General features: G+C 39.3%; 1 protein-coding gene across 1 annotated transcript; it reads left to right on the forward strand.

Annotated features, from left to right (window-relative positions):
- The first annotated feature begins 737 nt into the window (after positions 1-737).
- LOC132888826 (protein scribble homolog) lies at positions 738-16,974 on the forward strand. Its single transcript, XM_060924920.1, has 8 exons — positions 738-758; positions 873-1,043; positions 5,379-5,606; positions 5,794-5,883; positions 13,019-13,096; positions 13,488-13,727; positions 13,915-13,995; positions 15,682-16,974. The coding sequence occupies exons 1-8, from the start codon at positions 738-740 to the stop codon at positions 15,817-15,819; spliced, it is 1,047 nt and encodes a 348-aa protein (XP_060780903.1). The 3' UTR covers positions 15,820-16,974.
- The last annotated feature ends 378 nt before the right edge of the window (positions 16,975-17,352 follow it).

Raw genomic sequence — 17,352 nt, forward strand, 5'->3', positions numbered from 1 at the left:
ACATACTTTTGCCTATATACTGTACTGTGCATTGCAACCTCATCTCATCTCATTATCTCTAGCCGCTTTATCCTTCTACAGGGTTGCAGGCAAGCTGGAGCCTATCCCAGCTGACTACGGGCGAAAGGCGGGGTACACCCTGGACAAGTCGCCAGGTCATCACAGGGCTGACACATAGACACAGACAACCATTCACACTCACATTCACACCTACGGTCAATTTAGAGTCACCAGTTAACCTAACCTGCATGTCTTTGGACTGTGGGGGAAACCGGAGCACCCGGAGGAAACCCACGCGGACACGGGGAGAACATGCAAACTCCGCACAGAAAGGCCCTCGCCAGCCACGGGGCTCGAACCCAGAACCTTCTTGCTGTGAGGCGATAGCGCTAACCACTACACCACCGTGCCGCCCCACATTGCAACCTGTGCTTATTTATTAAGTTGGTGATGCCCATGAACACTTTAGGTGAGTGTAAAATAAATGGAGATGGAGTACACCGATATTTAAATGCGACATGGACACACACTAAATCAACAAACTTTTTTTGTTGTTGTTGTTGCTGAATTCCCTTTGAGGATACACTGTGACAAAGGCTAACGAAAACTGATATTTTTTTTCACAGATTCTCTGAGATTTGTCACATAAAGCAAAACATTGACGCTTAAAAAAAAAGACATTGTCCAGTCTGTTTCACCTCAACCCATCTGTCAAATCCTTTTCTTTTTGCTCCAGCATGTATCCATATACACAGTCTGTCAGGCATGATAGATTAGTCAATTTACCATCTGTCACTGTGGTGGTTCAATGCTCTTCAAAATCAGTATTTGTAATTCCTCTCCCTGATGTACTCTTTTTTTATCACCTGTAGGGGCGCTGTGCTGTTAAGCGTTCTGGGAGTAACGACGGCCATATCTGGGATCTTCCTGGCTTTCGCTGGATTTTGGGGAAGGAGAAGCTGCATGACACTATCAGCCTTTTCCCAGTTAACAGCTCAAGCCCAGAGAAAGAAGCTGAAGAGATTCAGCAGCACGCTACTGAGGTTACAGCATCCCATAACATTGATAGATTCTTAGTACTTGTGTCTGTTTAAGAGGTTGTGGACTTTTAACCTATGCTGCAAAAAACATATCTTGGTCAAAAGTTTGGACACACTTAATTCAATGTTTTTTCTTTATTTTTATTGATTTAAAAGACACTTCACGTCTTAAAGTAATGATGGACATCGTTTCTCTTTACTTAGTTGAGTGGTTCTTGACATATGGATTATTCCAGTTGTGGAATAGGGCTATTTATTATTATAATTCTTTACTGTTTGATCTCAAACGCATTAAGAAAACAAGAAGTTGCACTAATTAGCTTTTGATGAGACACCTGTTAATTGAAAAGCATTCCAGGTGACTACCTCATGAAGCTGGTTAAGACGATGCCAATAGTGTGCAAAGTGTCATCAAGGTAAATGCTGGCTACTTTGAAGACTCAATCAATAAATATATAAATTTTACTTTTTTTTTAAACCACATGTAAAGGGATGGGATATATTAGGCAGCAAGAGAACAGTCAGTTCTTGAAGTTGATGTGTTGGAAGCAGGAAAATGGGCAAGTGTAAGGATCTGGGTGACTTTGACAAGGGCCAAATTGTGATGGCTAGATGACTGGGTCTGAGCATCTCCAAAATGGCGCATCTTGTGGGGTGTTCCCAGTATGCAGTGGTTAGTACCGTACCTACCAAAAGTGGTCCAAGGAAGGATAACCAGTGAACCAACAACAGGGTCATGGGTGTCAAAGGCTAGCCCATATGGTCCAATCCCATAGAAGAGCTACTGTAGCACAAGCTGCTGAAAAAGTTGATGCTGACACCTTTCTGTTTTAGCCAGCATTCATTTTTCAGTAGTTTGTGTTACAGCAGCTCTTCTGTGGAAGTAGCTCTTCAGTTTGTACCATTTTGGAGATGCTCAGACCCCATCATCTAGCCATCACAATTTGGCCCTTGTCAAAGTCTCTCAGATGCTTATGTTTGCCCATTTTTCCTGCTTCCAACACATCAACTTCAACGACTGACTCTTCTCTTGCTGCCTAATATATCACACTTGTTGACAGGTGCCATTGTAATGAGATAATCACCATTATTCACTTCACCTATCAGTGATTAGGGCTGATCAGTGTATATTTACTTGCTAAGACACAATTTTTCACAGATAGTCATTCTCAATTAACAATAGATATCTTTTTAAACCCATGCCTTCTCTTTTGACTTTATATAATCCAAATCTCCGAATTGAAAACACCCTCCGAGAAGAGCTGGAACTGGAAATAGATCAAAAGTTTTTCTGGACTGATTCACAGGTGGTGCTCCGGTACATTAAGAATGAAGCCAGATGCTTTCATGTGTTTGTAGCCAACCGTGTTCAGAAAATAAGAGACACTACGGCTCCTAGTCAATGGTTCTACGTTGAGATGGGTCAGAATCCAGCAGACCATGCATCTAGGGGTCTCAAGGTGGCAGATCTTCTAGAATCAAGTTGGCTGAGAGGACCAGAGTTCTTATGGGAACAAGAAATTGTTACAGATCAAAGAACACCAGAGCTTCTTGTGGGAGACCCAAAGGTAAAGGTCTTAAAGACCGATGCTGTTGAACAGGACAGCTTCCTGAAAAGGCTCTTAAGGCTCATGGGGATGGGTTCCCTTTTGAGTCTGGTTCCTCTCGAGGTTTCTTCCTCATGTTGTCTGAGCGAGTTTTTCCTTGCCACTGTCGCCACAGGCGTGCTCGTTGGGAATAGATTGGGGATAAAATTAGCTCATATTTTAAGTCGTTCAAATTCTGTAAAGCTGCTTTGCGACAATGTTTATTGTTAAAAGCGCTATACAAATAAACTTGACTTAAATAAATTTGACTATTTCATTTGGCCATGTAATGTATCTCATCATCATTTACTCCGGTTAGCATACTTGTACTATGACACTAGTTACTAGCGTTATGTAAAATGGGCACATAGAAATGCAAAAACAAAGAAGTGAGGTGCAGTCAGGATAATTTTATCCCTTTACATGGAACCATACATATGACCATACATGTAAAAAAGAGACACCCTGAACAATAACACTGGTAACACACTCTGCCTTCCGACTTAGCTCAGACTTGTAGGATGTCACTGCACCCAGCAGATGGCCAAAGGGGTTGTCACTCTTGATGACAGGTGCGAGTGTGTGCACAGATGGGAATGTAAATACAACCCCAATTCCAAAAAAGTTGGAATGCTGTGTAAAACATAAATTAAAAACAGAATGTGAAGAATTGCAAATCATAGAAACCCTATATTTCACTGAAAATAGTACAAAGACAACATATCAAATGTGGAAACTGGGAAATTTTATTGCATTTAAAAAAATATTTGCTCATTTTGAATTTGATGTCAGCAACACATTTCAGAAAAGATGGGACGAGGCAAGAAAAGACTGAAAAAGTTGTGTAATGCTAAAAACAGCTAGTTTGGTTAATTGGCAACAGGTCAGTTACATGATTGGGTATAAAAAGAGCATCCCGGAGACACGGAGTCTCTCAGAAGTAAAGATGGGGAGGGGTTCACCGCTCTGTGAAAGACTGTGTGGGCAAACAGTGCAACAATTTAAGAATAACGTTCCTCAATGTAAAATTGCAAAGAATTTGGGGATCACATCATCTATGGTACATATCATTAAAAGATTCAGAGAATCTGGAGAAATCTCTGTATGCAAGAGACAAGGCTGAAAACTAAGATTGGATGCCTGTGATCTTCAGGCCCTCAGGCGACACTGTATTAAAAGCAGACACGTGTCTGTAGTGGAAATCACTGTATGGGCTCAGGAACACTTCAGAAAACCATCGTCTGTGAAAACAGTTCATTACTGCATCCACAAACGCAAGTTAAAACCGGATATAAACAATATCCAGAAACACCGACACCTTCTCTGGGCCCGAGCTCTTTTATGATGGACTGAGGTGAAGTGAAAAATTGTCCCGAGGTCTGACAAATCAAAATTTTAAATTCTTTTTGGAAATCATGGACACCATGTCCTCCAGGCTAAAGAGGAGAGGGGCCATGTGGCTTATCAGTGCACAGTTCAAAAGCCAGCATCTGTGATGGTATGAGGGTGCATTAGTGCACATGACATGGGTAGCTTGTACATCTGGGAAGGCGGCATTTAATGCTGAATGATATATACATGTTGCAGAGCAATGTGCTGCCATCCTGACAAAATCTTTTTCAGGGAAGGCCTTCCTTCTTTCAGCAAGACCATGCCAAAGCTCTTTCGCACATATTAAAACGGCATGGCTCTGTAGTAAAAGCGTCTGGGTGCTAAAGTGGCCTGCCTGCAGTCCAGACCTGTCTCCCATTTAAAACATTTGTCGCATTATGAAGTGCAAAATACAACAAAGGAGACCCTGAACTGTTGAGCAACAGAAATTGTATATCAGGCAAGAATGGGACAACATTTCTCTTTCAAACCTACAGCAATTGGTCTCCTCAGTTCCCAAACGTTTACAGAGTGGTGTTAAAAGTAGAGGTGATGCAACACCGTGGTAAACATGCCCCTGTCCCAACTTTTTCTGAAACGTGTTGCCGACATCAAATTCAAAATGAGCATATATTTTTCAAAAAACATAATTTCTCAGTTTCAGCATTTGATATGTTGTCTTTGTACTATTTTCAGTGAAATATAGGGTTTCCATGATTTTGCAAATCTTCACATTCTGTTTTCATTTGTTTTACACAGTGTACCATTTTTATGGAATTGGGGTTGTAAATGGAGAAGGAATTGGCACAGGGAAGAAAAGAACAGTTATTTTCAACACATCATTTTATGGAGTCCATGTGCAGTATGAATTTTAAGGTAATCATCAGTAGTTTACTGACAAATGTTTGTACTGGTTCTCTCTCATAACATTGTTCTGTTGTCCTGTCCAGTTAACCTGCACTAGCCTGTGTAGTCCTGTCTACTGTGCTACTCTGGTATGTGTTGCACCAAGGTCCTGGAGAAATGACATTCAAGCAAACCATCACTTCCACTTCCATTAATTAATTAATTCAGTGCTGCAAGAGGCAGCAGTGTGTGTGTGTGCACGCGCACGCACGCACACACGGCAAGGTGCTATTTAGAGTTGCCAAATCCCCCTTGCCAACATGTTGTTGGATGCTGGGAGGAAATTAGAGAACTGGACCAGGAACTCTTATTGAAATCTCTTAACCTTGTTTGGGAAGGACACAACTTGTTGAGCAACTTTGTATTATTTTGGTTCTGCTTTTAGTGTCTCTGAGGTGGTGTGTGCAAAGTTTATCAAATGAATTGTAGTGATGCAATTGTTCGTGTCATTATCACTCTCTCTGCCTTTTCTCAGGATGGCTCAACTTATTTCCCAGAGGTTGTCAGAACTGTGCCAAGCTTAAGGCAAGCCTGTGGGAACAAGAAACTGCAGATATGTCAAGCACAATGTTTACCGGTTTGTCCTGAAGGGGATTCTGGCCAGGAGCACAAGTGCCACCCCAATTCAAAGAGGATCAGCCAGTCGGCTGTGTCGGAGCAGTCATATCCACGCATGTCATGCATCTCCCGAGTGCCGTTAAAAGTAAGGCATCAAGATGTTGTTGCATCATTCATTAAAATCACATCTACTTTGTATGCTGCATGCAAACATAGGAATGCATGTCATTTGTCATTTGTCATGACTGTCAAGGCTAGGGTGCTGTGCATCTACTTGTACAAGGCATCTCTCTCTCTCTCTCTCTCTCTCTCTCTCTCTCTCTCTCTCTCAGCTCCTGATCAAAGTAAGTGGCCAGAGAGATGGTGTGGGCATCAGCATTGCTGGAGGCAGGGGCTCCCTACCCTATATAGAGAATGATGAGGTGCTTGATCTCCCTTTCTGCTTACCTCTCTCGTGTCATAGCCAGGGGCGCCGCCAGAAATTTTGGGCCCCATGAAAGATTAGAATTTTGGGCCCCCCAACTTTGCCCACCCTCGTCACAATTGCACTATTGTCATTATTTGACTTTTGATAGTCCATGGACCTTGAGTTTGTGACTTTGTTATTACATTTTATGTATTAACCTACCAGGGACTAGATGAAAACTGGTCAGTGACTAATTCTGGTGCATTTACAATCACAAATGAAAATTCAAGATTTTGCCACATGCCTTCTTGTGCTAGGACAATTGGTAGTGAAATGTGTGATGTGACTGCTAATAAATCATAGAAAAAGTTTTCTCCAGCTCCTCAATTTGAAACCAATGGTTTAGAACGTGTGAACATTCCACACACGTAACCATGTCAAACACTTGACTGGTGTCCGTTATTAGCAACACTTTAATCTAGCAAACTGTATATGGCGCTCGCTCATTAAAAACTTTAATCCTAAAGCATTTATGGGTTGTATTGCTGCTTACCTCCTTCTCCAAAGGGGGGTTCAGTGGTTTGGTAGGGCGGAGGTCCCCCTGAGGCTGAATCTGTGCATATTTAGGGCACCCCATTAGTTATGAAACTGGTTATTAGCACTAGTTATTAGCACCAGCATAACATAATATTTCATCTTGTTTATCACACAAGTCAGTTCAGTTATTAAAATGGAAAAAATGTCACTGTACAAACTGTAAAAGTGTTCTCTTGATAGGCTAATCCAACCACGTTCATACTGTTCATTTACCATTCGCTAATATTTTGAACACACGTGAGCGATAGCTACCTTTCTTTGGGAAAAACTGAGTGACCAGTTGCCTGCCTCTCCGGTCCCTCTCAGCTTTCAGCTGCCTTTTTTGACAGCCACTCTTCATATTTAGCGATCATAGACTGTACGCACTCCACTGCTGGCTGGCTGGCTGCTGCACCGCGACACAGCAGCAAGTAGCGTTGCACTGATCAGCACACAGATTTAACGCATTGCGCTTCTACCAGAACTGGACCGTACCATTTCGCAAAAGGGGGAGGGTTAAATGACAATATGTTGAAGAACTCAAGAAATAGACAACCTTGTTCAATTAGCTCATTTTACCAGATGGAATATTGCATTGTTGTTATTTCAAAAGTCTTATTAAAATCATTAAAAGCATATTATCAGCCCCTTAAAGGGCCCCATGGCAGTGCTGGGCCCCTAGAATTGTTCTAACCTTTCCCCCCCTGGTGGCGCCCATGATCATAGCACTAGCTTGGCAATGATGACACACACAAACTTTGCATTATAATACCATATGCAAATGCTCCAAGGTGATGACTTTAGTCGAACATTTTAGTGGAAGTGGTATCATTTGATAACAAAACACTGTCCGTGAGGCAGGATTACACCCTGGATGGGAAGCCAATCCACTGCAGGGTGCCATGCATATAATTACACACTCAGCCATACCTAGAGTGGAAATGTAGCATAGCCTGCCCAACTATAGGCATGTTTTTGGAAGGTGAAGGTAAAGAGAAACCAGAGGAAAGCCAAATGATTGGAGACAGAGAGAATATGCAAAACTCACACACGTGGACAGTAACCTGAGCTTGGAATTGAACTGAGGACCCTGGAGCTGTGAGGCAGGGACATTTACCTATTCCTTGTCAAATCTCCCTATTTTAAAAGACCTTTTAAACAGTGTTTAAACATCATTACTCCAAACCAACTCCAATCACTATAACTGAAAAACCACCAAAAGCACTCACAAAAGTTTCATTTTTTACCTGAATATAAGATATATATAAAACTGAGATCTCGAGCAGAGAACTACCGGGGTCTCTCTGTCATACGGTAACAACACTGTCCAAGTTAATATCTACGGTTATTATTCAAAGAATAATGCCCGTTTGTGAAATGATTATAATGCCCACACAGTTGGTTTTAGAAGTAATCGATCCACTTCCAGTGTGGGGAAATGAGGAATTTTAAGCAGACTGTCTCAGGACAGATAAGTCTGAAACGTTGTTTGTCCATCCAAATTTCAGCCTGTCTGAATGATGGATCAAAGGCCTGAAACAAGGTAGCTGGGGGCCTGCCTTAGGGCCCCGGAAGCTGAAGGGCTTTCGATGCCTGGAGATGGCTTCTCTGCTATTTCCCGGCACATTTTTGTGATCTTCAAAGGCCAAATTACACTAGACATTAGTTGCTAATTACACTACAAATTGAATATAATTTGCAAGAAAATGTCAGAAGGTTCAACACATCAAAACCTGAGGTGGTTGGGCTACAACAGCAGAAGTTTGTCAGGTTCCACTTCTGTCAGCCAAGAACAGAATACTGATGCTGTAGTAGGCACAGGATCACCAAAACTAGAAAGTTGAAGACCAGAAACATGTAGCTTGGTCTGGTGAATCTTGATTTCTGCTAAGGCACACAGATTCACCAAGAATCATCAGCATGAATCCATGGACCAAACCTGCCTTGTGTCAAAAGTCCAGGCTGGTGGAGGTGGTGTAATGGTGTGGGGAATATTTTATTGGTATACTTTGGGGCTGTTAATATTAGTATCAATCAATCATTGCTTGAGTCCCACAGCCTATTTGAGTATTGCTGCTGACCATGTGAATCCCTTCATGGCCACAATTCATCTTTTAATGGCTGCTTCCAGCACGATAATGCACCATGTCACAAAGCAACAATCGTCTTAAACTGGTTTCATCTATGACAGTGAGTTCAGTTCTTCAGTGGCCTTCCCAGTCACTGAATCTGGATCCAATACACCTGAAAAATCTGCAGGAGTTTGGACAATATGGACGAGATTCTCAAAGGAATATTACCAACATCATGCGTGATCCATGCCATGAAGCCATGAAGAATTTAATAAATGAAACAAAGTCGATATTTGGTGTGAGATGGCCCTTTTGCTTTATAAAATTTTTAAGAAAAATAGTCATCTCAGGTACATTGAGTGCAGTTTTATAAAGAAATGAGCTGTAGGCTTTACTGAGCATCTTGCAGAACCAGCAACAGTTCTTCTGGACATTTTGACTGTCTCACCTCGTTTTTTAATTTTGCAGCAAACCCCAGCAGGGTTAACTAATAACAATAATAATAATAAAAAAAATTATATATAATCTAATATTTGTCTGAAAAGTGTCTCTTACATAATATGCCACTTTCTTTTCTGACATACAAACATTTTCCTGTAACCTTTAATTTTGTGATCTGCACCTTTAAAATGATGTACTGATTTCTCCATGTTCTTATGTAGAGGGCTAAAGTGCATGACAGAGATTCTTTGGCAATGCAAAGAATCAATTTGCACCTGTCTCTGATCAGAAAATATGCAGTGAGTATTTTTTTTTTAATTAAAGAATGACACGCTGTACATTTTTATAGTTCTTTTTATAGTTTTGTTTTATAGTTACATTTAACATCCATCACTTAGTTGTTCTCTTACCAGCCTCTCATATTTTTTTCTCTCCAAGTTCATAACACAAGACAAAAAAAAAAAAAATCCATCATGTTAGAGAAACCACAAATTGCTGTCTTCAAGACTTTCGCGTGTCACAAAGTTAATCAACAGATTTATCACGGACTGAGGAGATGCAGTTCAATAATGCTCATGTTTCCTCACAGAATACTTCGCCTTATCAACAATTACACACTTTTTTTTTTTTGAGTGAAGAGTCCCTGTGGAGGATTCAAGAATTCTACAGTGCTGTGGTTTAAAAATATACAGGCATGATTTTTCAGAGTAAAAATCCCTTGAGTTATGTTTAATAGACACTTGGGGGAGATACAAAAAATAATATGATCTCAGGCAGTGATTTAAACCTGAATGTAATATATCAAGGATATTACACGGTTGTGTGAGGATATGAAGTTTATCTTTGAGTGGTGAACATGTTCACGAGTGACTGAAAATATTGTCAACACGAGAAGATAAACTTCATATCTTTGCACCACGGTGTAATGTTCTTTATATTATACAGACACATACACACACAAAAACAAAATAGAAGAGAACCGGTTCACTACTTTGACAATGCGTGTCTAGTCAGTGGGAAAACACTGGGAGTAACATCATCATAGTGAAATATCAGGAAACATTATACATACAGGACACTTTTTCCACGGAATAAAACATTTATTCTTTTCCCTTCTTGCAGGTTTCATTCATTTGGTTCGATAGCATGCAATATTATTCGCTTATCACTTATCCTACATGTATTATGTCACTCTGCCCAATGGAGAATGAGCATTGAATATGGTTCATGATATTGCACATTGTCAAGACAACATGATGCGTCACGTCTGAGGTGATGCAAATATCCAATGACAGTTTTCTGCTGCGCATGCACAGAAGTATTTCTTTGTCCACCGGGAAAGAGAAAAGACGAGGCTAATCCAGTGCTACTGCTAGGATTAGCTATGCTATAATTAAGCACTAAATAAATAAACTGAAACTAATGACATGTTGAACACCCGAAAGGCTACCAAAACTTCAGTAGATATTCTTCACACATCTTTACAAGAGAAAAACATATCAACAAACATCAAAAAACTAGAAGAGAGACATGTCTAGAAGAGAGATGTAAAACTTGCGTACTGGTGAGTGACTGTGACGATTTGTAAACAAACATGGCCACCAGGTTTGCTTCGTTAAATACGGAAGATTTTGAGAGAATTTTGGCTGCCAGGTAGCTCCAATGTGCGTAGCTGTCGATGTTGATTTTAAAAATTAAGTAAATTATAGAGGGAAATGAATACTTATTGTGAAAAATATTCATGCCTGAGTGAAAAATACTGTGGTGTGTGTGGAAGAAGAGTCTGGAGACAGAAATCTTAGTTTCTCGGTCATTAGCCTGTGCTATTTGCTCTCAATAGCAATGGCTTGACTGCTTTATTAGCATTCGCTAAAACTACTGATAAATGCTACACTGGCTAGAAGGTGACTGTACTGCTGCGCTGACTCACGGGTCAGCTCACGTTGGCCTTTGAGAATGCGGATATGGAGTGTGTATATTATTATTATTATTATTATTATTATTATTATTATTAAAAATAATAATACAGTGGTGCTTGAAAGTTTGTGGACCCTTTATAATTTTCTATATTTCTGAACAAATATGACCTAAAACATCATCAGATTTTCACACAAGTCCTAAAAGTAGATAAAGAGAACCCAGTTAAACAAATGAGACAAAAATATTATACTTGGTCATTTATTTATTGAGGAAAATGATCCAATATTATATATCTGTGAGTGGCAAAAGTATGTGAAACTTTGCTTTCAGTATCTGGTGTGACCCCCTTATGCAGCAATAACTGCAACTAAAGGTTTCTGGTAACTGTTGATCAGTCCTGCACACCGGCTTGGAGGAATTTTAGCCCATTCCTCCATACAGAACAGCTTCAACTCTGGGATGTTGGTGAGTTTCCTCACATGAACTGCTCACTTCAGGTCCTTCCACAACATTTTGATTGGATTAAGGTCAGGACTTTGACGTGGCCATTCTAAAACATTAATTTTATTCTTCTTTAACCATTCTTTGGTAGAACGACTTGTGTGCTTAGGGTCGTTGTCTTGCTGCATGACCCACCTTCTCTTGAGATTCAGTTCATGGACAGATGTTCTGACATTTTCCTTTAGAATTCACTGGTATACTTCAGAATTCATTATTCCATCAATTATGGCAAGCCATCCTGGCCCAGATGCAGCAAAACAGGCCCAAACCATGATACTACCACCACCATGTTTCACAGATGGGATAAGGTTCTTATGCTGGAATTCAGTGTTTTCCTTTCTCCAAACATAAAGCTTCTCATTTAAACCAAAAAGTTCTATTGTGGTTTCATCCATCCGCAAAACATTTTTCCAGTAGCCTTCTGGCTTGTCCACATGATCTTTAGCAAACTGCAGATGAGCAGCAATGTTCTTTTTGGAGAGCAGTGGCTTTCTCCTTGCAACCCTGCCATGCACACTATTGTTGTTCAGTGTTCTTCTGATGGTGGACTCATGAACATTAACATTAGCCAATGTGAGAGAGGCCTTCAGTTGCTTAGAAGTTACCCTGGGGTCCTTTGTGACCTCACCGACTATTACACGCCTTGCTCTTGGAGTGATCTTTGTTGGTCGACCACTCCTGGGGAGGATAACGGTCTTGAATTACCTCCATTTGTACACAATCTGTCTGACTGTGGATTGGTGGAGTCCAAACTCTTTAGAGATGGTTTTGTAATCTTTTCCAGCCTGATGAGCATCAACAATGCTTTTTCTGAGGTCCTCAGAAATCTCCTTTGTTCGTGCCATGATACACTTCCGCAAACATGTGTTGTGAAGGTCAGACTTTGATAGATCCCTGTTCTTTAAATAAAACAGGGTGCCCACTCACACCTGATTGTCATCCCATTGATTGAAAATACCTGACTCTAATTTCACCTTCAAATTAACTGCTAATCCTAGAGGTTCACATACTTTTGCCACTCACAGATATGTAATATTGGATCATTTTCCTCAATAAATGACCAAGTATAATATTTTTGTCTCATTTGTTTAACTGGGTTCTCTTTATCTACTTTTAGGACTTGTGTGAAAATCTGATGATGATTTAGGTTATATTTATGCAGAAATATAGAAAATTCTAAAGGGTTCACAAACGTTCAAGCACCACAATAATAATAATAATAATGATAATAATAATAATAATAATAATGGCTTTTTTCATGGTATCTCAGATATATTCCATTCAGCTAGCATGATACTGAACTCATCCTTGACTTGTTACAGTATCTGATATACCATGAAAAAAAGCCAGCCGATATTATTGAGAAGATACACTTCATATCTTTAAGCCAACATGTGGTTTTCTTTTTATTATATAGACACGTTCACAAACAAAAAGTACCCAAATTTATCAAAACAATTCATCAATTTCCTCATGAGTGACATGTAGAGATTTATGTCACGGTTTTAGTTCTCCATGTTCCAAATGTATCTCGTAGGAAAAATCCAAGTATTGTATTTCACAGTAAAACACTTGTGTCCGTATAATATGATGTCATATAAAAACATGCAATCTAACCTTGATTTGTCCTCTCCTACCAAGGGGATCTTTATTTCACGAGTGAGTAAAGGAGGGCCAGCTGAGAAGGCAGGCATTCACATTGGAGACAGAGTACTAGAGGTGAGGTCATTTTGTCATTTAATCAAATGATAGAAAGATTTATACCACACATTTTACCAGTTGCACATGGATTATATTCCACTCCATGGAGCTGTTTCTCTGCTGGCCATTGGAGGTCATCACCACATGGACACTGATTTAATAAATGCCTTGGAGACTTTATCAGCAACAAGCAACCAGGTTAATTAAACAAGGCTCCAATGAGAGTGCACATAACCTCTGTGTGAAGTGTTTGGATGTCAGTCCTGTGCTACATAATAAAATTCAAACATTCAGATATTGCTCCCAAATTCTCCTCTCAGTTCGTTTCTCACCTCAACTTCGTCATCAGGGTCAATAGATAGTTTCTTCAACTGTCAATCAATGTCTAATTCTACCTTCATGCCCTTAGGTCAATGGGCAGGACATGCAAGGGGTCAGCCACCATGAGGCGGTCAGCACCCTGCGGCAGGCAGGCAGCTGTATTAAGATGAAAGTGCTGCGGCAGAGACTTGAACCCGCAGAGAATCAAGCATCCCAGGAGCCTGAAGACTTGAAAACAGGGCTTCTGATTGGTCACAAGGAGACTGGAATTAATTGCTGCTTTGTAGCTAACAGGATTGACGCTGTGGTCTGCAATGGCAAAGGCTTGGTGTGTGCAAATCTATAAAACAAATGGCTAAATACTTGACACCACTTGACGAAAGCTTTTCCTTTCTTTCTACTTTCCTCCAGGATCTTAAAGTGAATGGACTTTAAATGCTACCGTGTATCAAAACTATTTTAATTTGCTATCTCATATGATCTCAAATTAAATTCTCCTCTTATTTTGTTATTAGAGTGACCTGGCACAAGAGACAACACCAGGAAAAGATGTGTTTAAAAACAGCAGTCTGCGGGTTGGGCAGCACACCATGACAGTAAGGAAATATACCGTATGCATTTGCATCTTCATGTTATTTACTGCACGTATCTAAAGAAATACCTGTCATAGACCTACATGTGTTATTCCTTTATCCCACAACCTATACATCCATGCACAAAAGCTTTCAGTGATCTTATTTTAAAATCTGTCCTTTAAATATAAGGTCATGGTCATGATGCGTGACAAGAATATAAGCTTAATGCATACCTGTCAACCCTCCCGTTTTTCCTGGGAAATCCCTTATTTTGACTTATTTCCTGCTGTCTTCCCGTTTTTTTATTTTCCCGAAAATATCCCGCATTTTCACATTATATAAAAGTCCCGTATTTTCACAATATAAAAAAGGCGGTAGGTCCAGAATTCATGACGCGCCTCTGACGGGAGTTTACAGCAGGAAGTCGGGCCATGAATTCACGCCCCCGCCCTCTCAGGCATCAGTAATTACATAACTACGTCCGGAGGCGAGGCTGAACAAGTGATTAGGTCCAGTGTTGCCAGATTGGGAGGTTTCCCGCCCAAGTTGGGCGGTTTCAAGTGCATTTTGGCGGGTTTTGAACATATTTTGGGCTGGAAAACGTCAGCAGTATCTGGCAACACTGATTAGGTCTGAGGTGAAGATGGCGATGCTAATAGCTAAGAAAAACATTAGCCTCTCTTTCTTTGATGATTTCAACAAGTGAGTGGCTGGAATGTTCCCAGACTCTTCCATCGCAAAGAAATTTTCCATGGGGAAAATGAAAGCCTCCCAAATAATCAAATGTAAGCTACACATGTTTACATTAAGTATGTCCTGGCTAAGACCTCATAAATAGCCTAGTGTAAACTAATTGGTGTATTAACTGTTTTATCCACTCATTGTCTATTTTATTTTCTATCTGAAACTTACCCATTTTAAATCACTCTTGGTTTAATATCTTATATTACTCTTTATCTCTTTATTACTCTATCTATCTATCTATCTATCTATCTATCTATCTATCTATCTATCTATCTATCTATCTATCTATCTATCTATCTATCTATCTATCTATCTCTCTCTCTCTCTCTCTCTCTCTCTCTCTCTCTCTCTCTCTCTCTCTCTCTCTCTAGTGTTCCGAGGCCATGATTATGGTAAAACCATAATAAATTGCAATGGAATTGAATTTATTGACTGGTTATATAATGACCTTTCTTATTTTAACATAAGATACGTATTTTAGCCCTTAATTTGGGAAATAACTGGTACCACTGAAAGCAAATAAAAATAAATGTATAGTTTATTCACAAATGCACTCTATAAACCATAAGCATATTGAGTTTGGGTCTTGGCTATCACCAACATGCACCAGAGTACAGGAAATCACAAATACTAGATAGAAAATTGCCCCCCATTCAACTACACACCCACTTTTGGTGAAGGGTATGACTTTCCGAAATTTTCCCTTATTTTGAGTTAAAAATCTGAGAAATATCCCTTTTTTTCAAACCTCAAAGTTGACAGGTATGGCTTAATGATATGATGTTAGATCAACAGCCAGTACATAATTGATTTGAAATCAAAATAACCATGACACAGACATGACTGTAATTCAGACAGTTTAATGCTTTGATGTCAATTTGATGTCATGATAGTGTGTTTTTAATATGACCACAAGAATCACCCTTATTCTCTACACCTGCACCCCTCCCCCCACTTCTTCAGATACCTCGGATTATTCTGACTCATCCCTCTACCTCAGATGAAGATGTGGACAGACTGACACTTAGCGACCTTGATGAACTCAATAATCCTGCTCAGCACATCTATTCTGAACTAAACAGTGCTTTTTATCCACCATGAAAAATCTAAATACACTGATTTGTATGAGAGACCCCGTCACACCAAGTTCTCTCTGGCTGTGAAGATTTAACCATGTACAGAGGCGTACCACTCGTGATTGTGTTTATTATTCTGTTAATTACATGATGAGTGTAATTTCTATATAGGAGAAACTGTTATTTTCTTTTCCTGGCAAGTAAGACACAGTTAATGGATAGCAAATGCTCAGCAATTTGAATTTCTATGAGCAACGCACTCGAATCTTATTAGCAGTGAATTGTCCTCCTTCCTATGTGGGTGTCAAAAGTTAATGAAGTAAAATGGAAAACAGTTTCTAATCATGGTCTAAAAAGCAGCACGTCTTTTTCCTCAGTAGAATATATTGCAATGTCTGTACTTATCAAGCTCGGCTGCAAAGTGAACTACTCACTGCCCAATTATTCGACCAGCCTTTGAGTTAAATTTAATGTATGCCAGAAACATGCACTGCATTTGCAGGAATGAAAATGTTTTTTCAGTGCTAAAGGGGGACTCGATCCCAATTTATTTTTAAATTTATTTTTCCAGGCGTTCCAATTTCAGTGAAAAAATGGGATTTGCATGATTGTTGACTTATTTCCAGTTGGCCCAGTTTAACCAGTTTAATATTCATGGTTAGACTAACTATTATTTCTGCATTTATGTACAGTTCTATTAAATCAACTCGTCATGAAATTACTATGTGTCAAAAGCCATCAGTATTCCATCAGAAGCTTGGAATTGACATAAAACACAGGTTTGTTGAATCTGATCTTGCTCTTTGTGCTTAGTACGCCAAGGATGGCCGACAGTGAACTTTTTTTTTTTTTAACAACCGGAGAACCGATTGTTTTTAAGCTGTCTAATTTTATATAAATGAAGGTGAGGTATTTGATAGTGAGTCACTCAGGCTGTAGCAAAGTAAGGACAAACAAACTCTCACCTTGTGTAAGTATACAGATATTGATAGACTGGATGCATCCATTAGCCCTAGTGTCCATGTTAAACCATTTTATTTTGACATAATACATTAAATCCTAATTAACCACATAGGTATAGTATGTACTATGTCCTTTTACATTGCATAGTCCATACAGAGATAAATTCATGGTCCATAATATATTCATAATATAATGCTTCATTACCATACAGTTTAAAATATGCCCTTTATTAATAATTTAATGTATTTAATATACACCTTGTTTATAACTTTTTTAAAATTGTATCAAGTAATTTCATGCAGACAATAGTAACTCCTTGTGAATTGTTTTCTTGACATGAAATTGTTTTCTTGAAATATGCTCAAGCAACAGTCTAATAAATGATGAATGAGAAATTTAAAAAAATGATATTGTCGTGGTCACTGCAAAAGACACATACAATCCCAATAAAAAACAGAATATGAAGTTTTGCAGATCATGGAAACCCTACATTTCATTGAAAATAGTACAAAGACAACATATCAAATGTTGAAACTGAGGAATTTTATTGTTTTTTGAAAAATAAATGCTCATTTTGAATTTGTCATCAGCAACA

The sequence above is a fragment of the Neoarius graeffei genome, chromosome 7 (assembly GCF_027579695.1).
Source record: "Neoarius graeffei isolate fNeoGra1 chromosome 7, fNeoGra1.pri, whole genome shotgun sequence".
Taxonomy (NCBI): domain Eukaryota; kingdom Metazoa; phylum Chordata; class Actinopteri; order Siluriformes; family Ariidae; genus Neoarius; species Neoarius graeffei.